Genomic DNA, 25100 nt, shown 5'->3' with positions numbered 1-25100 from the left:
TTGAACTCACAGAGATCTGCCTGCCTCTGCCTCCCGAGTGCTGGGATTAAAGGCATGTGCCACCATGCCCAGCTAATAAAATATTTTTAAAAAATTTTTAAAAATTAAAAAAAAAAACGTTGTTCAGTTCCCAGCACCCACATAAAAGCTGGCACACACCCGTGATCTCAACCCTGGGGACTTAGAGACAGAGGGGATTCCCTGGGGCTGCTGGCCAGTCAGCCTAGCCAAATCAGCAAGCTTCATGTTCAGTGAGAGTCTCTGCCCCCACCCCCCAAAAAGCAGAGAACGATTGAGAAAGCTACTTATCATTTACCTCTGACCTCCACATGCATGTGTACAAGCACATGCACACACATGAACATATACATGCACACAACAAAAATTACTTTAGCAGAGCATCATTTAACACATAGGTTAGGTTGAAAAAATTGATTACTGGCCGGGCGTGGTGGCACACGCCTGTAGTCCCAGAACTTGGGAGGCAGAGGCAGGCGGATCTCTGTGAGTTGACTACAGGGAGACCCGGTCTCAAAAAGACAAAAAAAGAAATTGATTACTGGGCCAGTGAGATAGCTTAGCAGGTAAAAAGAGCTTATCATGCCTGATGACCTGAGTTCAATTCCTAGAACCTCTAAAAAGAGCTTATCGTGCCTGATGACCTGAGTTTAATTCCTAGAACCTCTGGTGAAAAGATAACTGACTCCCTAAAGTTGTGTGAGCTCACACATGTTCCATGTTAGGCAAATACTATACTTCATACACACATATAACACATTCTAGTTTTTATTTAAATATATGTATGTAGAAATATTTTATTTATTATTTTTATTTTATGTGTATGGGTTGCCCGCATGTATGTAAGTGCACCTGTGTTGTGCAGTAACCTTGGAGGACAGAAAAGGACATTGTATCCCCTGAAACTGGAGTTATGGACGGTTGTTAGCCGCTATGTGGGTGCTGAGAACTGAACCTGGGTCCTCTACAAGAGCAGCCAGTGCTCTTAATTGCTGAGTCATCCCTCCAGCCCCAAATGTATGTATTTTATAAATTCTAATTTAAAATTTTCTTGTCAGAACTGGAGGTATAGCTTAGCAGAAGTGTGCTTGCCTAGAATGTATGAGGCCTTGGATATGATTCTCACCACTGCAAAAATGATGTTTTAAAAACTGTTTATTGTGAAATAACTATAGATTCTCAGGAGGTTACAAAAGAATGCACCTTTCTCTCTCATCCTCGCTCCCCTCAGTCTCCTCTAAGGATGACTTTTTTTTTTTTGTCTTTTTGAGACAGGGTCTCCCTGTAGCCCCAGCTGTCCTGAAACTCACTATGTAGACCAGGCTGGCCTCAAACTCACAAAGGTCCACCTGCCTCTGCCTCCCAAGTGCTGGGACCAAAGGCATGCAGCACCACACCCAGCTAAAAAAATTTTATTATTTATATGCCCATGAGTGTATTGCCTACATTATATAAGTGCATCCTTATCATGCAGTGTCCTCAGAGGTCAGAAGAAGCCATCGGATCCCCTGGAACAAGAGTTATGGATAGTTGTTAGCTGGGAATTGAATCTGGGTCCTCTGTAAGAGTAGATGGTACTGCTAACTATTGAGCAATCTCCTCAGTCCACAATCAAGAATCTTAACAGTGCTATCACAAGATTTCCTTGTGTTATTCCTGTAAAATCACACCCATCCCTCATTCCTAATTCTTAACTACCAATCTGTTCTTTTATCTCTATAATTATTATTTCATGAGTGTTACATAAATGGAATTATGCAGTATGTACACTTTGGAAAATATTTTTATGTGTATATATCTGTGTGTGTATTTGTGTGTACATCGGTGAACATGTACACATGGGTGCACATAGAGGCCATAGGACAACCTTGGATGCCATCCTCAGGAATACCATCCACTTCCTTTGAGATATAGTCTCTCATTGGCCTGGAGCTCACCAACTACACTAGATTAGTTGGCCAGCAAGCCCCAGGGATCCTCCTGGCTCTTCCTCCCCAGCACTGAGGCATGTGCGGTATGTGCAGTATGTGGGCTCCAGGTATCAGACCCAGGTCCTCATCCTTGCACTCTACTGACTAAGTCATCTCCCCAACCAGAGAATAGTGTTTTTAAAAACTATTTAATTTTTTTTATTTTATGTGTATGACTGTATTATCTGCTTGTGTGTAAATGCATCCATGTCCTGCAATGCCCAGGAAGTCAGTCAGAAGATGGTGTTGGATCCCCTGGAACTGGAGCTACGGATGGTTTTTAGCCACCATATGGGTGCTGGGAATCAAACCTGGTCCCCTACAAGAGTAGTCAGTACTGAGCCATCTCCCCAGCCTCAAGAATAATATATATATGTATAATTTATTATTTTTATTTTATGTGTATGCATGTATTGCCTGCCTATATGTAAGTGCACCGGTGTCATGCAATGCCTTCAGAGGACAGAAGAGGCTGTCAGATCCCCTGGAACTGGAGTTTCAGACAGTTTGTTAGCTGCCATGTGGGTGCTGGGATTCGAACTCGGGTGTTCTGCAAGAACAGTCCGTGTTCTTAACTGCTGAGCCATCTCTCCGGCCCAAAGAATAATATTTCAGCTGACCATAATTTTGTGAGGTTCACCTAGGTTGGTCTTTTCATTGCTGAGCAGTATTTTATGACATGGATGCACCAGTTTATTTTAACATTTGACATTTATGACATTTGTGTATTTTCCAGTCTTCAGTTATTATGAATAAAACTTCAATGAACATTCATGTAGAAGTGCCTATGTGACATTCTTGCTCTAGGATATGACCAAAATTTTGATTGCTGGGTCATAAGTTCAAATTTGGTTTTGAAAGAGACTTCCAAACTATTTTCAAGAGTGCCTATATGCAGGGTTGGGCAAAGAACTGCATGCCTGCAATTCCACCCTTGGAAGATGGAGGCAGAAGGGTCAGGATTTCAAGACCAGCACCAGCTACATAAGGAATTTGAGGTTAGTCTGGCATATAGCAGACTTTGTCTCAAAAACGCCACCCCCAAACAAGTGCTAATATGCAACCTGTCTTTAAACTTAAGATGCTGTCAACAGTACTTATCATTAAACCTTTCCCATATTGTTACTCTGTGTGTGTGTGTGTGTTCATGTGTGTGAGCAAATGTGCATGCCATGGCACGTGTGTGGAGGTCCTCTGACCACCTTAGGGTGTTGGCCCTCACCTTTCCACCTTTTTTTTTTTTTTGTCTTTTTGAAGCAGGGTTTCCCTGTAGCCCCAGCTGCCCTGGAACTCACTACGGAGACCAGGCTGGCCTTGGACTCATAGAGATCTGCCTGCCTCTGCCTCCCAAGTGCTGGGACTACAGGCGTGCACCACCACGCCTGGCTTCTTTCCACCTTTTTTTAAGACAGAATTTCTTTGCTCCTGTGTAACCCAGGCTACCTGTGAACTTCTGGATTTTCTTATCTCCACTTCTCATTCCTGTAGGTGCTCTGGGATTCTCAGTATTTCATCCAGTTTTTACGAAGGTTCTGGGGATCCAAACTCAGGTGATCAGGCTTGTGCAGAAAGTGCTTTTATTCACTGACTTATCTCCACAGGCCCCATATGGTGTGGCACACCTTTAGTTATACCTCTCAGGAGGCAGAGGCAGGCAGATCTCTGTGAGATGAAAACTAGTCTGGTCTACATAGTGAGTTCTAGCTATGGGCTACAGGGAGACCCTGTCACAAAAACAAACAAACAAACAAATAAACAAACAAAAACCCAGAGGCAGTTGTGCTAATAAGATAATAAGAAAGAAAGAAAGATTGACTAGGCATCCTTGACTGCCATAAATCACATTAAAATAATGGGCAAACTTGGGAGTTGTAGCCTAGAGGTAGAGTGCTTGCTTAACATGGAGAAGGCCCTGAATTTGACCCCCAGTACTACTACTACTACTACTACTACTACTACTACTACTACTTCCATAAGTAAATAAGTATTTAAAATGGGAAACCATCTGACCAGAGATTCGTGAGAAGAAATGCAAAGAGGCAGGAGACTGTTCAACTTGTTGGCATGTTCCCATTATCCCAGCATTTGGAGGATGGCCACAAGTTTGTAGAGTTCCACAACAACTAGGAATGAGCAAGACCCTATCTCAAAAACCTAAACAAGCGGCTAGAGAGATGGCTCCATGGTGACAAGCATAGAGGGTATCTAGTGATACATCATACACAAGACATGGAAGACCTAGATGGAGAAAATCATTAAATGCTTCGGAAAGACCCTGAAGCCCTGAATAAATTGACAGATACTCCATGATCATGGATAGAAAAACCTAGTAATTTAAATATGTCAATTTTTCTTCAATTTATTCTTCCAATCAAAACCTCAATGGAGATTTAAAAAAAATTTAGACAAGTTGTTTCTAAAATGTACATGATAAAAGAAAAGCCCCAAACCACTCAAGATGTTCTAAAGGAAAAGAAATAGTAAAAGAAATTCTTCTAACTGGAGAGCAAGACTATTTTTTTTAAACATAAGGCAATAGTTAAGAAAATGTCAGATTAGTTTGGGAATAAACAAGTTTAGCAATTAAATAAAACAGAGGCCCCCAAACAGACTCATACATTATGGAAACTTGATAATCGACATTAGAAGTCACTAGAGAAAGAATGGAAAAATAACTAGATTACTATCTTCCACCTCACATAAAAAATAGTTCCAAGTTACGTATTCAGACAATTTAAACGTATTTAGAAGATGCTAGCGGTATAGCTCAGTGGTAGAGTATGCTTAAGATCCTAGGTTCAATCCCTCACATCATGAAGCTTAAAAATAAATAAAATATTTAGAAGAAAATAGAGATTTTTATTTTTGACTTTGGATTAGGGAAGGATTTCTTAAATAAGACACAATGCATTCACTATGAGAGACAAGGGCAATACCTTTGAGCACATTAACATAAAAAATTCTTGTTCTGTCTCAAAATGAGTAAGAAAACATTCTAAATAGAGTGACAGTATTTTAGAAAATACAGTACTGGCTAGCAAGGCAATTCAGTGGGTAAAGTCACTTGCTGCCAAGTCTCACACCCTGAGTTCAATTCCCTGAAAACCATATGGTAGGAGGAGAGAATCAACTCCCACAAGTTGTCCTCCAACCCCACACTATAAAATGAAAAAAATGCTGAAAAAAAGGTTCATATACAGAATATAGTTTTAAAATTCTACAAATCTATTAGAATGTTTTCTAAAAATAGTTTATTATTTTTATGTGTATGAGTGTATTGCCTACATGTGTAAGCGCACCTGTGTTGTGCTATACCCATGGAGGACAGAAGAGGCCGTCAGATCCCCTGGAACTGGAGTTACAGACAGTTCTTAGCTGCCATGTGGGTGCTGGGATTTGAACCCGGGTCTTTTGCAAGAACAGCCAGTGTTCTTAACTGCTAAGCAGCTCTTCAACACCTTAGAAGGGTTGTTTTTTTTTGTTTTTTTTTTTTTTTTTAGTCTTTTTGAAGCAGGGTCTCCCTGTAGCCCCAGCTGTCCTGGAACTCACTATGTAGACCAGGCTGGCCTTGAACTTACGGAGATCTGCCTGCCTCTGCCTCCCAAGTGCTGGGACTACAGGTGTGTGCTACCATGCCCGGCAGAAGGTATTTTTTTTAATATTTCATTTATTATTTTAATTTTATGTATATGAGTGTATTGCCTGCATGTGTCTAAGTGCACCTGTGTCGTGCAATGCCCGTGGAGGTCAGAAGAAAGTGTTGGATTTCCCTGGAACTGGAGTTACGGATGGTTGTTAGCCACCATGTGGGTGCTGGTAATCAAACCCCGGTCCTTTGCAAGAGCAGTCAGTGCTCTGAACCACTGAGCCATCTCTCCAGCACCTTAGAAGGTATTTTTAATATGTCTTTATGTATTGTGCATGTGTGCTTGTGTGTGCGTGCATGTGCCACAGCACCTGTGTGGTGATCAGAGGACAACTTGGAGGAGTTGGTTCTTTCTACTATGTAGGTCCTGGGGGTTGAACTCAGGCTGGCAGTGTTGGTGGCAGGCACCTTTACCCAGTAAGCTATCTTGCTGATCCATGAAAGGTGTATTTTTAATGCCCCCCCCCAAAGTAGTTGTATTTGCTTCATCTTTTACTATAATAAAATACCCAAAGCAGGCTAACTTCATAAAGAAAGGGCATTTATTTAGTTTATAGTGCTGGAAGTTCAAAGGCCCAAATCAGGCAAGAATGGGGAAAGGGTGGAGTTTGGCCTTCGGTGGCCACCTAATGGTGGATGGTGTCACGACAGCAGGAGCCTGTGTAGGAGGAAGAGATCACATTTTGAAATAGATAGCTAGAGAAGAGAGCATCTTTTTGCTCCTTTAATAACAACCCTCTGGGGAGAGCTAGCTGAGGGTCCAGAACCACCACCATAATTCCCTCCAAACAAGCCCAGGACCTAAGCACCTCACACTAAGTTCCATCGCTTCTTCTTGTCTGTGAGCATGTATGTGTATGTGTATGTGTATGTGTATGTGCATGCAGGTGTGTATGCACATGCTTGCACATGTGTGCCTGTGGAGGCCACAGGTCAACCTTGGGTTCATGCTTCGGGTGCCACACACCTTGCTTTTTGAGGCAAGGTCTCTCATTTGGCCCAGGGTTCACCAACAAGGCTAGGCTGGCTGGCCAGAGAGTCCCAGGGACTGCCTGTCTCTGCCTCCCCAGTGCTGGTATTGCAAGTATGTGTCACCACACGCACTTTTTACATAGGTGTTGGGGCTCAAACTCAGGTCCTCCTGCTTGTGTGGCAAGCACTTTACCAAATGAGCCATCTCTGCAGTCCCTTAGTCCCACTAGATAATGAACATTGAAACACATGAATATCACTAGCAAGCAGGAAAATGCAAATTAAAACAATACTGAAATATTTTTCTACAAAGAAAATGTTTGATAATACCTTGTGTTGGTAAGCACATAAACATTGCTAGAAGGGGCACACACTAATTCAACAACTTTGGAAGACTTGACCTACTTGTGAAGTTGAACATTCATATAGATTATGATCCAGTTGTTCCAATTACAATAATGCCAAACTATACACAATATATTTATATTTGTATAGTCCTCCCCAAAATATCTAAAGAAAAAGGAATGCATAAATTGTGGTGGATTATCATGCAGTAGAGGAAAAAAACTGCATGTACCAACACTGATGAATTTTAGGAATGTTATACTGAATGGAAAGGCAATTTGCATTAATTATGCTTTTACATATTGTAATATATAATGATTTTGAGTTTGATTATGCTTTCATATACATAAAAACAAGCAAACTAAATAATATGTTATTTGGGGATTATAAATATTTACATTTTGTAAAGCAAAGAAATACCTACCAAAATGTAGCTTTGTTGTTCTGATGTGAAGGTAGAGGTAAAAGGACCAGGAACTCAAGACTGACCTGGGTCTCAACAAACAAAAGGTGTAGTTTAGTAGTTGTGCTGAACAGCTTTAGTTGTCAACTTGACACACCTGGGTTGAGGAAGGCTTCATTTGGGGTATTGCCTCCATTGGACTGGTCTGTGGCCTTGTCTGTGAGACATTTTGATTGTTGAGTGATGTGGGAGGGCCCAGCCCACTGTGGGTGGTGCCACCCCTGGGCAGGTGGGCCTGTGTTGTATAAGAAAGCAGGTTGAGCAGGGCGTGGTGGTGCACGCCTTTAATCCCAGCACTTGGGAGGCAGAGGCAAGCAGATCTCTGTGAGTTCAAGGCCAGCCTGGTCTACATAGTGAGTTCCAGGACAGCTGGAGCTACAGGGAGACCCTGTCTCAAAAAAAGAAAGCAGGTTGAAGCTGGGCATGGTGGTGCACGCCTTTAATACTAGCACTTGGGAGGCAGAGGCAGGCAGATCTCTGTGAGTTCAAGAACAGCCTGGTCTACATAGTGAGTTCCAGGACAACTGGGGCTAAAGGGAGACCCTGTCTCAAAAAAAAAAAAAAAAAGAAAGCAGGTTGAGCAGGGGCCAGGGGAGCAAGCCAGTCAATAAGCAGCATTCCTCTACGGTCTGTGCTCCAGGTTCCTGCCCTGAGTTCCCTGCTTTGGCATCCCTTGATGATGAACTGTGTTGGAAACCAAATAAACCCTTTCTTCCCCAAGTTGGTTTTGGTCAGAGTGTTTTGCACAGCAATAGAAAGTAACTAGAACAGTAATTATCCTGGAGTGTCAGAGAAGTGAGAAAATTGAGTAAAGACCACATGCATTGATGTGATGATACAGGAAGTATTTTAGTTAAAAAATACATTACTATATAATTTTTTTTGTCTTTTTGAGACAGGGTCTCCCTGTAGCCCCAGCTGGCCTGGAACACGCTATGTAGACCAGGCTATTCTTGAACTCACAGAGATCCGTCTGCTTCTGCCTCCCAAGTGTTGGGATCAAAGGTGTGTGCTACCATGCCCAATTCATAATATATTTTAAAATTGTGATAAAATAAACATGTACCACGTCATTCTTTTTACATTTATTTATTGTGGGAGTGGGAGGATGGGTGATATTTATCTATTGTGGAAGTGAGGGTGGGGGTCCACATGTCACAGGTTGTCTGTGAAGGTCAGAGAACAACTCATAGGACTTAATATTCTCTCTCTCTTTCCACTACGTGGGTCCCAGGGACTGAACTCAGATTGTCAGGTTTGGTGACAAGCACCTTTACTCATTTTACCATCTTTCTGGCTCTTCTTTTAATTAAATTAATTCATTAACTTTCCTAAGTGTACAGTTCAGTTCTATGAAGCATATGTACAATGTTGTACAATGTAAAGTTATAATCATTCCCTACCATCTGTTTCTAGAGCCCTTTTCATCTTGCAAAATTATAGATACAAGGTAGATAGCATTGATTGTCAATTTGATAAGATCTAAAATCACTTGGAGACAAATCTCTGGGCATGTCTGTAAGGAATTATCTAGATGAGGTTAATTGACGTGAGAAGACATACCCTAAATGTAGGTGGTACCATGCCCTGGGCTGGGGTCCTGGACTGGGTAAAAAGGAGAAAGGGGTCAAGACACCAGCATTCATCCCCCTCTGCTCCTGACTGTGGATATGGTGTAACCAGCAGCCTCAACTTCTGTCACCATCCCTTTCCAACCATGATGCATTCTGCCATACCTTTCCTACCCTGATGGACTCTGCCCTCAAACTGGGAGTCAAAGCCTTCCTGGGCTGGCAAGATGGCTCAGTGGGTAAAAGCACTTGCTGCCAAGCCTGACAACCTAAATTTGACCCCTAGAGCCCATATGGTAGGAGAGAACTAACTCCTGCAAGTTATCCTGTGTTCTACACACAAGTACCATGGCACGCAACACCCCCACCTACCCTCATAAATAAATTAAAAATAAAACGAAGAAATTTCCTTAAGTTGCTTATGTCAGGTATTTGGTCACAACAACCAGAAAGATGACTAAGCAAAGTACAACAAATAACAACTCCTACCCCCAACCCCTAATTTATTTTCTATATTTATGAATTTTAATATTGAGATATTAGTATATATTCCCCACCATATAAATTATATGTTTAAAACAGTAATATATACTTTGTGTTTCCATTTTTGGCTTTTAGTTCTATCCCCTTCCTGCTCCTTGTCCCAAGGCTTGCCCGGAGGAACACCTGCGTCCCTGCCCTAACCTATTCCAAAGCTGAGGTCTAAGTTGACATGCCCAGACTTTGACTTTTAATGACTTGTTATACAGAAAAATTATGACAATGTCTCAAACTGGTTAAGTATTAGCACATATGAAAATGGATGCAATTTTAAAAGCATTGTAAAATTTATATCCAACAAAAAAAACAAATACATAACATTTTTTAGAGCCAATTTGCTTTTAATTTCAATTCCTTATTATTTATTGCTAATATAGAGATACATGACGCATTTTCGTGCGCTGACCTTTCATGCTGGCTAACCTAACTAATTAGTTCTTGGGGTTTGTACATTGATGCTCTTTGGCATTTTCTATGAAGACAATCATGCCATATATGAATAAGGGCAATTTTCCTTCTTTCTGTTTGTATACTTTTAATTTCCATTTCTTGCTTCACTGCACTAACTAGGACTTTGCTTATGATGTCAAACAGGAGTAATGACAGAAGACATCTTTGTCTTGGTCCTGATCTTAGCAGCAAGCAGTTTTCCACTATTGTGATTTTTATAGTTATTCTTCATCAAGTTGAAGAAGTTTCCATCTATTCTTACTTTTCTGTGTTGTCATAATTGGACTTTGAATTTTGTAAAGTGCTTTTTACTGCATCAATTAATACGAACATATGATTTTATTTAGGTCATTAATATGAAGTATTACAGTGACTAATTTGCCGCACACTGAACCAGCTTTGCATTTCAGGTTTAAATTCCACTTCCTATGTATTATTATTATTATGTGGTCTTTTTGAGACAGGGTCTCCCTGAAGCCCCAGCTGGCCTGGAACTCATCAGGCTGGCCTCGAACTCAGACAGAATCACCTGCCTCTGCCTCTGAGTTCTGGGATTAAAGGCTTGCACCACCACATATTGCTGGGTTCCATTTGCTAATAAATTTGTTACAGATTTTTTTTGGTTCAGGACAGATACTGGTCTGCAGTTTTCCTGTATCGTCTTTGCATTGTTTTGATACTGATGTAATCTTTTTGGAAGGCATTTGTCTAAAGAAAGTCTTAAAAGCCTCTGCACCGGGCTGGAGAGTTGACTCAGCGATAAACAGCACTGACTGCTCTTGCAGAGGACCTGGGTTTGATTCCCAGCACCCACATGGTGGCTATGAACCGCCTTAACTCCAGTTCCAGGGGAATCTGAAGCCCTCTTCTGACCTCCGTGGCAATGCAGGACACGGGTGCACTCACATACATGCAGGCAATGCTCATACACATAAAATAAAATAAATTTTTTTAAGCCTGTGCTTTGTTTCGTTATTACTTTTAACATGTTTATGAGCATTTTGCCTGTATGTAAGGGCACTATGTGTATGTAATGCCTGTGGCAGCCAGAAGGCGTTGGAGCCCCTGGAACTGGAGTTACAAAAGAATATTAGCCACCATGTGGGGCTGGGAACTGAACCTGGGTCCTCTGCCAGAGCAGCGAATACTCTTAACCGTTGAGTCATCTCTCTAGCCCCCAACTTTATTTTTTGGTCTTTTTGAGACAGGGTCTCCCTGTAGCCCCAGCTGGCCTGGAACTCACTATGTAGACCAAAGCTGGCCTCGAACTCACAGAGATCCACCTGCTTCTGCCTCCCGAATGCTGAGACTAAAGGTGTGCGCTTAATAGAGATTCTGAATACAGATTTGGCTTCTGACAATTTATCTGCTCCTTAACTGCTTTTGTACTGTGTCTGTTTCTTAATCTGTAAAATGGGGATAAGTGAGCCTATCTCAAAGAGCTGTGAGACTAAGACAATTTACACACAGCAATTGAGTAAGCTTAAAGTGGTAGCTCTTATTACATGGTGTGCACTCTCCCGCCTCTGTAGGAGGGCAAGTCTATCCAAACTGGAGGACATCATCTTTGCTACTTTGAATCTCATTGGTAGGTAGTCGAATTCCCGATTCCTTCGTTAGGCCAAGGAAATATAAAAGCAAAAAAGAGCTGGGACTACAGCTCAGTGGAAGAGCGCTGGCCAAGCACGGGTGAGGCCCTAAATTCAATTCCCAGCACCAAGGAAAATAACAAGGTAAGGTCAGTAGGGACTGGCGCACACCGCACCTCGCATTCACACACAGCTTTCGGAGCGTCTGCCCGGCCCTGGACGTTCAGTAGTAGTGCGTGCCAGGACACCGGGTGGTCCGCGCTCCGCGGGGCCAGAAAGCCCGGCGGCAACTAGCTCAGTGCAGCTGGGTGGCCGGAAGGGAGCGCGCCTTGCTGTTCCCATAGCAACAGGATACCAACTGCTTCAGGCCGCGCTTCGCGACGCTCAGGAAAGGCCACTTCCGGCCGTCCCTTCCGGCTTCCTTGCCCACGGTTCTGACCGGAGGCCTCGAGCTCCCAGCTCCTCATTGGCCCCAGCTGACGGAGGGGGCGGGCTTACAACTTCCTAAACTCGAGTTTGCGTTACTGAACGGAAGCGGACCTCTCTCGCCCCGGAAGTGAAGCTGCGGTCTGTCTGGCCAGGTTTTCGCTGCGCCCGCAGCTGCAGTGGAGATGCCGGGAGCCGCGGTGAAGGGCTCGGAGTTGTCCGGGAGGATCGAGAGCTTCGTGGAGACCCTGAAGAGGGGCGGCGGGCAGCGCAGCTCGGAGATCATGGCTCGGGAGACCCTGGAGCTGCTGCGTCGGCTCATCACCGACCACCGCTGGAGCAACGCGGGTGAGGCCAGCCGAGCCCCGCTCTGTTAGGCCCCTTTCGATGCGCCTAGCCCACTCACCCGGGCCGCACCCGGGCCGGCCACGCTCACCGGGTGTCTCTTACAGGGGAGCTGATGGAGTTGATCCGCAGAGAGGGCAGGAGGATGACTGCCTCGCAGCCCTCCGAGACCACGGTGGGCAACATGGTGCGGAGAGTTCTCAAGATCATTCGGGAGGAGTATGGCAGGTCGGGCTCACGGCCTGGGCTCGGGCTGGACCCAGCGACGCTTTGGGCTATGTCCTCTCAGTACCTGCGCCCCAGCTGTTGCCGAGCAGCTTCTGGTGCCTACCTAAGCACCCCTCCCCACCCGCCTCTTTGGGTCTTGTTGCCTCCTTAGGCTGCACGGACGTAGCGACGAGAGCGATCAGCAGGAGTCCCTGCACAAGCTCTTGACATCCGGAGGCCTGAGCGAAGATTTCAGCATCCAGTATGCCCCACTGAAGCCCAACATCATTGAGGCGATTAATGAGTTGCTAATGGAGCTGGGTAAGAGGTCTGATCTCCGAGTGGACATGACAGGTCACAGGCCGACCAGGAAACAGAAGCCCCAGAAATTGTTCTTTAGCAGGGATGGGCAAGATTACCAGTCCTTTGGTTCCCAGAGGAATCTTCGAAGAATGGATGGAACAGGCAGCAGGACTAACATAACTCCATCTTTTGTACAGACCTATTCTTTTATAAATCCCTTGTGGCAGAGATTCTATTAGGGCAGAGCTTTGTGTTCATTTTAAAGAAAATGGACTTGGGGCTGTGTAGCAGTGAAGACTTTAATCCCAGTGCTCTGGAGGTAGAGGCAGGTAGGATCCCTTGAGTTTGAGGTTAGCTTGGTCAACATAGTGAGTTCCAGGCCAGCCAGGGGTTGCATTGTGAGACCTTGTGAACACCATGTTTGAGGTCAGGAGTTTGCTCCCCAGCACTGCAAAAACAGAATTAACTGCCTGAAGCCATATTTTCAAGATTTTTTTTCACTAAACCATCTTAGAGTTTTAAAAAAAAATTCTTGTATGTGTGCATGATGTGCAGGGAGACCTGTGCCTTGGCACATGTGTGGAGGTCAGAGGACTACTTGGTGAAATCAGTTCCCGCCATCCACCTTTATGTGAATTCCAGGGATTAAACTCAGGATTCCAGGTTTGACTGGCACGCACCTTTACCCTCTCACTGCCCCTTGAATTTTTACACACACACACACACACACGCACACACACACACAATCTTCCTTGCTTCAAAGAGACCTGGGGAAGATTTTCATTATAATCCAGGTTCTTCAGAGGATTAAAAACTACATACTATCTGTGCCCTAAACTGCTGCTTCTAAATTCCTCTAAAGAAAAATACTTTTGACTCCCTTTCTCAAATGGCCACCTTTTGGAGGAAGAGTTCTGTTAGGTGAAAATCTGTTTATTCTACTGAACTCATCTTTTTTTTTTTTTTTTTGAGACAGAGTCTCTCTCTCTCTCTAGCCCCTGCTGGCCTAGAACTCACTTATGTAGACCAGGCTGGCCTTTAGCGCACAGAGAACCACCTGCCTCTGCCTCCCAAGTACTGGGACTAAAGGCATGTACCACTATGCCTGGCCAAACTTATCATCTTCTAAAGCAGTTGTAAGGAGCTAGTTGAATGATGGCGAGGTCACTGATGAGTAGAGGTACTGCTGGGAAATAGGAAGTAGAGGATCCCTTTGGAGTGGGGCTTTTAAGAAATTGGGGTGTTTCACTTTAAGCCTATTAATCATGGTGATTCCAGGGTCTGCTAGGCGTGCAGTGAATGTGAAGGGCAGGCTCCCTTTTCAGAGCTGTTGACATGTTTGTCTGGGATGAAGTATGGCAGTTTCACATTCCCCTTGCAAAACTGTTCTCGCAGAAGGCACAACGGAGAATATCGCAGCCCAGGCTCTGGAGCACATCCACTCCAATGAGGTGATCATGACCATTGGCTTCTCCAGAACAGTTGAGGCCTTCCTCAGAGAGGCAGCCCGGAAGAGGAAGTTCCATGTCATTGTGGCAGAGTGTGCTCCTTTCTGTCAGGTAAGGGGCTGCTGGGTTGCAGAGATATATGAGGAAGAGGATGAGTGAGTTTGAGCCAACTTTGAATTGATAAGCATATCATAGAGACACTAAGAAGGTAAAATAAGAGGATTTTCGAATTGCTCATCTTGTGACATTTTTAAACATTTTAGGAAAGTTGGGTAACTTACTGGGGTCTAAGGAGAGAGAAATACTGATTATTTTCGGAATCATAGGGAAAATAACCTTGGAGATGACTAGTGCTTGATCTGATCTCACCTAACACTTAATAGGTTTCAGAAAAGATGTATGTAAGGCTGTAGGATGCTGTAAAATAATGAGCCAGGAGTTCTCTTGTCAGCTGTGCTTGATTATGCAAGCAGGTTGTATTTCCAGTTTTATGGCTGCTCTGGTGCTGGTGGGGAGTAACATTTATTAGCGTCCCTATGGCTAACCAGACTGTACATACCACAGACAGAAAGATGAGTGTTCTCTTGGAAAGTGTATGCTGGATCTGTCTAGATCATGGAATCCTCTAGATTCAGTTATGTCTAAGAACTTTTTTCACTGTCTTACTCTCTCCCAGCAACAGCCTTTCCCTCCTGTTGCAGGGTCATGAAATGGCTGTCAATTTGTCCAAAGCAGGTATTGAGACAACTGTCATGACTGATGCTGCCATTTTTGCTGTTATGTCAAGAGTCAACAAGGTACTTGTCTTTGAAGTTACTGTGTTGAATTCATGAAGATTGTGCTTCTGAAATAGGATTTCTTTTTCTTGTCTTATAAGAGAAGAAAGTTTCTAGTGCCGTTTGAAACTATATACTTGGGATACTTGGGATGGGGGAAGGAAGGGTGGGTATTGCAGCTTCCCATCCCATGCTGTATTCTCTTTCCTAGGCAAAGCTAGAACCTTGTACCACTGAACCTAGGTCAACCCTCTGTTGACCTGTGAGCCCTCCAGATGCAGATACAGGCCTCAGCCACTGGGCATTTTAGGACTCTTACCCAAGCTGGCGCACATTTTTCTTTTCATTCCTAAGGTGATCATCGGCACAAAGACCATCCTGGCCAATGGTGCCTTGAGAGCCGTGGCAGGAACTCACACGCTGGCACTGGCAGCAAAGCACCATTCTACTCCACTCATCGTATGTGCACCCATGTTCAAGCTTTCCCCCCAGGTAGGTCAGTTTGTCTCTAGCTTGTAGTCAGCAGAGAAAAGGAAGCCAGTGTGTAGGCCTGAATTCTGGCCTTCAACTTACTCTGAATTCTCTTTTTATTTGTTTCTTGCTTAGTGGATTAGATCCACCATAGGCTAAGAAGAGCCACAGCAGTCTTGAGCCAGAAACACAACTGACAGTTGTAATCTCTTACCTTTAGAAAATCAAGTTTATAATGTCATGGTAACATGGGACAGGGAAAGGCCCTGTGGATACAGTTGCCATCACTCCCCATTGCTCCAAATGTTTCCAAAAATACCATGCATGTTGAAACTACAATCATAGACTCCTTTTTCTGCCATTGTTCCTGTCTCTGCAGTGTGAATATAAGCAGTTATTAAATGAGCAGTGATTTTTGTCAGAACAGAAGCTATTTGCATGAATTTTATTTTATTTGCTTTTGAGACAGGGTCTCTTTGTACAGACCAGGCTGGCCTCAAACAGAGGGATCCACCTGCCTCTACCTACTGAGTGCTGGGATTAAAGGTGTTTGACATCATGCCCTCCTACTTTTTTTTTTTTTTTTGAAGGACTTAAAATTTTTTATGTATAAAGACTAGCATGATCTCTTCCACTGGGTAAATGGTCTTTGAATAATCCATTCAAGAAAGGTCCCTTAGAGGCTGGAGAGATGGCTCAGTGGTTGGGAACACTGTTTTTGGAGAAGACTTGAGTTTGAATCCCAGCACCCACATGGCAGCTAACAGCTGTCTGTAACTCCAGTTCCAGGGGATCCGACAGCCTCTTCTGTCCTCCATGGGCATTGTACGACATGGGTGCACTTAACTACATGCAGACAGTACATGCATACACATAAAATAATAATAAATAAAAAAAAAAAAAAGGTCCCTTAGTCCAACTTAGAGGAACCTTTGTCCTTCAAGTACTGATATGAAACACTGCAGGTACATGCTCAGCTGGTATTTCCAGATGTATTTCTGGATCATACTGTGGCAGGCTGAATAGATGCGGCAAAAGCAAGAACCATGGTTGAATTTTCACTGGTAACTCCAGTAAGAGCTGCTCAACTATAGCGATAACTTTTTTTTTAATTGTCATGTTTTTTATTTATTATTTTTAGTCTGTATGTAAATGTATTGCCTGCATGTGTGACAGTGCACCTGGGTCGTGTATTGCCCTAGGAGGTCAGAAATTGTTGGATTCCCTGGAACTGGAGTTACGGACAGTTGTTAGCTGCCATGTGGGTGCGGGAATTGAACCTGGGTCCTCAGCAAGAGCAATCAGTGCTCTTAACCGCTGAGCCACCTCTCCAGCCCCAGGGATAACTTATAAAATAGACATGTGGACTAATGAATTTTAAAATATTTATTATTTTTATTTTATGTGTATGAGTGTATTCCCTGCATGTATGTGAGTGCACCCGTGTCGTGCAGTGCGGAAGAGGTCAGAAGAGGGCATCGGATTACCCTGAAACTGGAATTAAGGACAGTTCGTAGCCGCCATGTGGGTGCTGGGAAACAAACCTGGTCCTCTGCAAAAGCAGTCAGTGCTGAGCCATCTCTCCAGCCCATGGACTAATGGATTTTAATTAACCTTGGCAAACTCAATGAACCTTGTGTCTTTTGAAGGGGCAGTTCCTGGGAGCCTCAATTTGGTACTCCACCCAAAAAGATAATGAATGAATGTGGGTATGCTTGAGAATTAACATATCAAAGACAGGTGCCCTGACTCAAGAGCACAGTTCCAGGAGACAGATGATTCCAAGAGATATCTAGAGGAACAGGTGTCCTCTGAGTTTGGGCCCATTCCTTTTTTAAAAAAAATATTTTATCAGATTCCCTGGAACTGGAGTTATGGGCAGTTGTTCACCTCCATGTGGGTGCTTAGATCCAACTCAGATCCTCTGCTGCAAAAGCAGCCACTGCTCTTAACTGCTGAGCCATCTCTCCAGCCCCATTGGGCCCACTCTTAAAAACTAAATTTAGGAGTCAGGCTTTTTCATTCCTGTAATTGTAATGTATGTTAGTGTAGTAATGCATCCAACAAGGGGAAAACCCACCTACCATTTTAAAACATACAATTTAGTGATATTTAGTGCATTCACAGCATCATTAACCATCATTCTCTAGCTTCAAGCCTTTTAGTCATCCCAGAAAAACACCCTATAACCATTAAATAATCACTTCCTATTCTAGTCCCCTTTCTCCCCATCTCCTAGTAACTACTAATCTACCTCCTCTATAGATTTGCTAGTTTGAGATACTTTACATAAAAGAAAGCATACATTATATGACATGTTGTGTCTCAACTTTTTCACATAGTAGAGTATCTTCAAGATTAATCCATAATGTAACATGCCAGCATGTCCTTCCCCTTTAAGGCTAAATAATATTCAGTTGTATGGAAATAACATAGTTTAGTTAACCGTTTACTTATTGATGGTTGAGTTAGCTCTACCAAATCTTGGCTTCTGTGAATTGTACTGCCTTAAGCATTTGTATGAAATTTTCTGTGGGTCATGCATTTCCACTTGTCTTGGATACGTATCTAGGAGTGGAATTGCTGGGTCTCGTTAAAAAAATTTTTTTTTTCCTATTTTCTAGTTCCCTAGTGAAGAAGATTCATTTCACAAGTTTGTGGCTCCTGAAGAAGTCCTTCCTTTCACAGAAGGTGTGTATGTCTGTGGGCAGGGGCTGGGTACGGGTCCCTTTTTGTTCTTTTGGTGGTCAGTAGGATTGAATGTTATCAGGTTTTTATATATATTGTTTAAATCATACTTCTTGTGAGGACTATTTTCTTTAGCAGTTTACATTCTGAGGTTAATATACATCAGATTAGTTGATGGGGCCATGTTGGTTTAATCTCTTAGCATTGACTGGGTTCAGCTTTGCAACTGATTCAAAATATAGGCAACAACTAAGTGGGAAAATAGACTTGTTTTTCAGTTACTGTAAGGAGTCATTTTGGTGAATTGGCTGCCAAAGGCAACAGCCTCTGAAATGTTCCTACTGGCAAGTTCATCTGTAGCTGGGATACCCTCGTGTTGGGGGGATGGCGGGGTTCCTCTTTGGTTTTGTTTGAAGGCAGGAGCTCTGCTAAGTGAGCCTATTGCCTAATCAGCAGTTCAGGTGGTTATACACACCCTGTAAGAACAGAGCACAGTATGTGTCATCCTAATTCTTAGAAGTTAAATAACTTCATCCCTTTTTTTAAACATTCCATCTTTGAGCTGGATGTGGTGGCACATGCCTTTAATCCCAGCACTTGGGAGGCAGAGGCAGGTGGATCTCTGTGAGTTCCAGGCCAACCTGGTCTACATAGTTCCAGGCCAGCTGGGGCTATAGCGAGACCCTGTCTCAAAAGACCAAAAAAAAAAAAAAAAAAAGTCCCAATAAAAAATAACCCAACAAAACATTTAATCTTTGAAGCCAGGTCTGGTGGCATGTGCTTGTAATTATAGCACTAAGGAGGCTGAGACTGGAGGATCACCACAAGATGAAGACCATCCTAGTCTCATATAGTGAATTCTAGGCTAGCTGGGGCCACATAATGAGACACTACCTCAAAACCCAGCTGGACATGGTGGTGCACACCTTTAGTCCCAGGCAGAGACAGGCACATCTCTGAGTTGGAGGCCAGCCAGCTCTACATAGCAAGTTCCAGGCCAGCAGGGACTACAGGGAGACGCTGTCTCAAAAACAACAAAACTAACTAAAAGAAATACCTCTTGCATATCTACTATGTCTAGGTTAGAGTATAAAACAATGAAGGCATTAAGGCTCTGTTCCAAAAGCCCTTACAGTTCTACTGCAGATGACAAAGAAAGTCAGGTCCTGGGATGTTCCAGGAAAAGAATAGTGGTAGTGAGACAGAAGTAGCTAGGGGACTACCTAAGACTAGGGATGGGTCTTAATGAGATGACACTGCTTGAGTCCCAGATGAACCAGCCTCACCACATGAAGATCAGGGAAGGTGTGCACAGCCTCAAGGGTCTGTGCTTAGGCTATGTGGCTGGAGAGTAATGAGCATGGGAGAGAGAAGTACAGATTATTGTGTGGAGCAGGGCCAGATCTTGAAGTTCGCAATTTTGAATTTGAATTTTATTCTAAGTGCTATGTGAAAGAATTTGGAGAGATTCATTTTCTTTTTGTTGTTTTTCTTCATTTTGATTTGAGACCTCTCTGGCTATTCTTAAACTCCTGCCTCAGCCTTTGGAGAATGTTAAGCATGAGTCATGGTTTGGAATGGTCTCTCCCAATCCGAGTTTTGCCTCAGCTTGCTTGCATACATGCATTATTGAGCTTAGACTCTCTGTGGGACTGATAAAGAGTTGGATCCTTAGCTTTCTCTCTAGCATGTGATTGTCTTGCAGGGGACATACTGGAGAAGGTCAGTGTTCATTGCCCTGTATTTGACTACGTGCCCCCCGAGCTCATCACTCTCTTTATCTCCAACATTGGGGGCAATGCTCCATCCTACATCTACCGCCTGATGAGTGAGCTCTACCATCCTGATGACCATGTCCTCTGACTACCAGTCGTACTATACAGAACTGGCTTAGATGCAGAGTGGAGCCGACACGCAGTGCTGCTGCTGCTGCAAGTATCCTAGCAATGGGAGTGGACACAGTTGACTTGAAAAACCTCTTTCCTGCCCTCCAATAAGGCATGTGTCCAGGACTGCTTCTTACCGTTCAGTCTTAACTGGACAGCAGGGCTTAGCCTGTTGATTTTGGAACCTCTTCGTGACTTGGCTGTTTCAGGAACTTCCAACTTTTTGGTTCAGTGGTGTATTACACATACCACTGACTACCTTTCTGGGATAGATATTTGCTCAGAAATGGCTTCCATACCTTTTCCTAGGCTGTGCCAATAAAAGCTACTGGAAAGTTCTCAAGTTTCTTTATTGTCCTGAGCTCTGAGTGAACTGAAATAGCAGCAGCAGAGCTCTTTTTGTGTTTTCATAGAGAGACTGTAATTAGAGGGAAAAGCCTAAAACATAAAATCATAAAAGTAGTCACAGTTTTCTTTGGTAGTTGAATGGAAATGGCCCAGACAACTTTTTGGTAATCTAAGGTGATGGTTTTAAGATCCCTGAGCATCAGAATCACTTGGGAGTTTAAAAATGCACCATTTCTGGCCTGCTGCATTGGGTCTTGGGAAGAGAGAAGAGAAGAAGAAATGAGTTTAAGACTTCCTAGAAAGGAAGAGGACTGCAGTTGGTGCAGTCTTTAGGAGGCCGTTTAGCTCCCACCCAGAGTTAATAGAAGAAACACTGCGGCACACAAGAATGACTGGTGTAGCACTTGTAATGTCACAGCCCAGTGTTTGACATTAGCAGAAAGGTTAAATAAATATAACAGTCACAATGTGGAACGCTGTGTATACAGCACAATTGAAGCTTCAGAAGGGGTGGCATTAGGGCAGTGTCTGGATTGAAAGCATTTAGGCTGACCCACCCAGCCTTTAATTTGAGTTAGTTCTCACTTAGTTAACAAACTCAGATTTCTTGCTTTTCTGAAGACTCTGATCTGGTAATTCTAACCCACATTCCCAAATGGCAGACAGGCTGGCATCCCGAGCATGCACTGGTGGTACAGTGGGTGAGCATAGCTGCCTTCCAGTTTTTTGTAGTTGGGTACAGCTGATTAGCATGCAACCATTAGATTGGAAGTCAGAGAAACTGTCAGCTCTTTTTAACTCATATATACCAGAGGATGTGCTCACATATCAATATTCTATTAGTTAGAAACAAGCTGGGAACCAAGAATTTGAGAGATTAAGTAATTCTACAAAGTTACATTGTTATTGTCATAATAGAGGAGCTGGAATTAAAAAACAAGCTGGGAGTGGGGGTGAGAGCACAAGGAGCAAAACAATATTGTAGTATGATTCCTGCAGTAAAATCATTGCATATATATCATAGTGATGTCTGGAGGAACACCAAACAGCAAGCTGGTTTTACTTATGTAGGTTCCATTCTTTGTAGTAAAGAATGTACTTTACAATGTACTTTTTATTAACTAAAAAGTTTCCAGGTGATGAGAATGACCTTCCATGGTTAGATCTACTGATCTGAAGGAGGGGACCCCCAAGGATGCTTGGCACAGATGCCGGTCTTCACCTCTTGTGGCAGTGTCTGGAGGGAAGACACCTCGGAATCTGCATGTTTAATCCATGTATACCCTGAGTGATTTGGATGGGCAGTTTTATACCTGCACTTTGGTAGACACTGGTTGGAAGTAGGTTATAAGGGAAAGGCCTCTACTCTGATACCAATTTGAGGGTCTTTGCTTTGGGTTTCTTGCTTTCCTGATTTGGGGAGAGGGGGCAACAAGATCAAAGAGACTCAATCTGAAAAGTCTAAGAGCCTGACTCCCTCAGGCCTTAGCCTATCAGTTATTTCTTAAAGCACCTAAGACCCCAACTTTCTCAGTGAAGTGGCTTATGGCTGCCAATTACAAGCCATTGTCTCCTCTGAAGGCACCAATCTAACAGCAATTCACTTGGGTATAGTGTGTGGTTTGGAATAAGAGCAGTGAGTCAAGGACTTTAAATCTGTCCCTGGCTTTGGAAATGCTTTGTGTGATGCCTTGTCCTTTGTGCATCTCAGTCCATGTCTAAAATTAGCACAGCATCCTTCCCAGGCATGACTGAGATGGACGTGGGTAGGACAGAAGCTGCCTTCCAGCCAACTCTTCCAGCGCCCAGAAGACAATGCATATTCTTTAAACTCTTGACTCAAATCCCACTGAGCCTCGTATTTTTCAGCTATGATCTCAAACAAGTAAACCCTATTAAGTCTCAATTCCCTGTTTCCTTTGCTTCCTTTTCCTGTTTACAGAGTAGTCTAGAAAGAGGGAAGCTGCACTGAACAGGATGAACTAGAAGTTCCCGGGACTCATTACCTACACACTTCACCACTTCACAGCCCTGTCTTAAAGGCAGGACCCAGGGGGAAAAATGCAGTTCAGAGAGAATTACAGAAATAAGATTCCATGGAAGCAAAAGTCCCAAATATGCCAAATAAACTAAGATAGCCAAATGCAGTTTGTAAAGATACTTATTCCCACGGTTCCTATCTTCCAAGTTGGGCAGAGAGCAGGAAAGGCATAATCCTTGGAACTTGAATAAGGAACAGAAATTCTTAATTTAGCTTCAGAAGTCTGAAAAAAATACTCTGACCAAGTAAAAGTTAAGTGTAATGTGATCCTCAAAAGAGATACTGGTATCCATTTCACAGATATGCTCCAAAACCTTTCTGAAAAAATTGCATTGTCTTTGGATTAATGAGGGCTGCTTGTCAAATGGCTCCATCGCTGAGCTGCATGGCTGTGCTAACTCTCCATATGTAGAACTTGGTACAGAACCACTTGGCCATGAATGGTACTAGATGATGGTGATAAAATTATCATAAATGCAAGCCAGTTGGTGGTGCACACCTTTAATCCCAGCACTCAGGAGGCAGAGGCAGGCAGATCTCTGAGTTCAAGGCCAACCTGGTCTACATAGTTCCAGGTCACCTGGGGCTACAGGGAGACCCTGTCTCAGAAAGACCACCCCCCCCAAAAAAAAACCACATCTCATACCTGTCCCTTCAAAAACTTATGTAGGGCAGATGACTCAGTGGGTGAGATGAATCGCTGCCAAGCCTAAGGACCTGAGTTTGAGCCCCAGGATTTGCATGATGGAAGGAGAGACCCAACCCACAGTTGTCTTCTGGCTTCTACGTGTGTGTGCGCGCGCACACACACACACACACAAATGTAAAAAAAACCACAACTTATGTATACACGTGCCTAGCTGACAGAACTGTTTTGAAATGGAGCTTGGAAGTGTTTTTATCTGGCCAGCTTTTCTACATTACGTGCAGTGCTGGAGATGGAACTGTGGGCCATGTGCCTAACAGGCAAGTGCTCTGCCACTGAGCTCCAGCCCAGTCCCTGTTCTTTCATTCACCAAGCAGCTGGGACAAGATATTGTGCAGCAGTTCCACACTGATTAATAAACAGCTGCAGCCACATAGTCACAGGGAAGGTAGAGCACGTGGGGCAATGATTGCTGGATGCATCAAGCAAATGCTATGTCAAAGAAGATTGTGATTGTGTGAGTGTTTCTAGATATATTACATTTAGAATTATGATCTCCCTAGAAAAGAAGCTACTGAGTGTTGAAGAAATTAAAACATGACACAATTCCCAAGATTCATAATTTATAAAAGTCTGCAGTTAAAGGACTGTTGAATGAAGATAACTAAGCAGGGTATGATGGCACACTCCTGTAATCCCAGCACTCAGGAGGCTGATGCTGGAAGATTGCCAATTTGAGGCAGCCTGGGCTACATACAGAGTGAGACCGTCTCAAAAATCCAAACCAACCCAAAAGATAAAGTACTAACAGCAGTAGCTAACCATCCTACTTTTAAGACAGTATCACTGGACATCCCTGGCTTTTGAACACTAAGAGCAAGTTGTACTGCTGTGTCAAGCCAGGCTGGCCAAGTCTCTGCTCCAGACAGCCGGGTCTACTAGCTTCCTGGCTCAGCGCTCTTCAACAGGTGAGGAAAGAGCATTCCTAGGTTTGGTCAGGTGTCTTCAGAAGTGCCCAGATGAGGAGACACTGTAACCAATGACCATGGGGTGAGAGTGCTCTGAAGAGCTGAGAAAGCATGAGCCATGTAATAGCCTCTTTAGAACCCACATCTTGGTAGGCAATACATTTTAGAAGGGGCTCACAACTTAATTTTCTAAATGCCAAGCCAGTGAACAGATGAACAACAGACTAGGGAGGAAGGATTTATCTGGTGCAGAATAGTCAATTTTAGTTTCTCCAGATTTCCTTCTTTCCCACTCATTCTGGCCCCCACTCTTGGCTGTCTCACTATCTGTAAGCGGCAAACATCAGTCAGTTCTCTCTATAAGCATTTGTTAAGGTGCTTTTTGTTTTAGTCTTTTGAGATAGAGTTGCTTTCTTGATCCTCTGCCTCAGCTTGCCAAGTATGGTGTGTTCCACCATTTCTGTTTAAAAAAAACAAAATGGGGGCTGGAGAGATGGCTCAGCTGCTCTTGCAAAGGTTCTAATTCCAGCACCCACATGGAAGTTAACAACTGTCTGTAACTCCATTTCCAGGGGATCCGATGCCCTCTCTGTTCTCGGGTATTGCATGACACAGGTGCACTTGCATACATGCATACAATATACACATACACATAAAATAAAAAATCTTTATGAACATGTTATATGGGGCTGGAGAGATGGCTCAGTAGCACTAGCTGTTCTTGCAGAAGGCCCAGGTTCAAATCCCAGTCCTCTTCTGGCCCCCATGGGCTTTTCATGACATGGATGCACTTAACATATATGTAGGCAGAACACTAAAGCACATAAAATTAAAACAGTATGTGTATACAAAGCACTGAGTATACAGGTTTCAATAAACAGAAATTACTGTTCTTGTTAATAAAGCCAGAAAAGGTGGACAGTACTCTTAGCTTTATTGCTCACTAGTTACATGATTTAGACATCACTTTTTTTTTTGGTCTT

At 43.4% G+C, this 25100-nt stretch overlaps 1 protein-coding gene and 1 long non-coding RNA gene across 2 annotated transcripts; one reads left to right on the top strand and one right to left on the bottom strand.

The window, feature by feature from the left end:
- Positions 1-6227: 6227 nt before the first annotated feature.
- On the bottom strand, positions 6228-11793 carry LOC115067103. Its single transcript, XR_003846538.1, has 3 exons — positions 11741-11793; positions 7376-7440; positions 6228-6292 (listed from the first exon to the last, which is right to left on the bottom strand). It is a non-coding gene; the product is annotated as an uncharacterized LOC115067103 (long non-coding RNA).
- Positions 11794-12096: 303 nt separating this feature from the next.
- On the top strand, positions 12097-20453 carry Eif2b2 (eukaryotic translation initiation factor 2B subunit beta). Its single transcript, XM_008849727.2, has 8 exons — positions 12097-12338; positions 12443-12563; positions 12715-12863; positions 14241-14404; positions 14995-15090; positions 15424-15561; positions 18165-18231; positions 19934-20453. Exons 1-8 carry the CDS (start codon positions 12176-12178, stop codon positions 20089-20091), a joined length of 1056 nt encoding a protein of 351 aa, XP_008847949.1. The 5' UTR covers positions 12097-12175; the 3' UTR covers positions 20092-20453.
- Positions 20454-25100: the final 4647 nt, after the last annotated feature.

Source organism: Nannospalax galili, unplaced genomic scaffold, assembly GCF_000622305.1.
Source record: "Nannospalax galili isolate Female #2095 unplaced genomic scaffold, S.galili_v1.0 scaffold24, whole genome shotgun sequence".
Taxonomy (NCBI): Eukaryota; Metazoa; Chordata; class Mammalia; order Rodentia; family Spalacidae; genus Nannospalax; species Nannospalax galili.
Note: the sequence above shows the minus strand (reverse complement) of the source record. Positions and strands in the feature narration are given on the sequence as shown.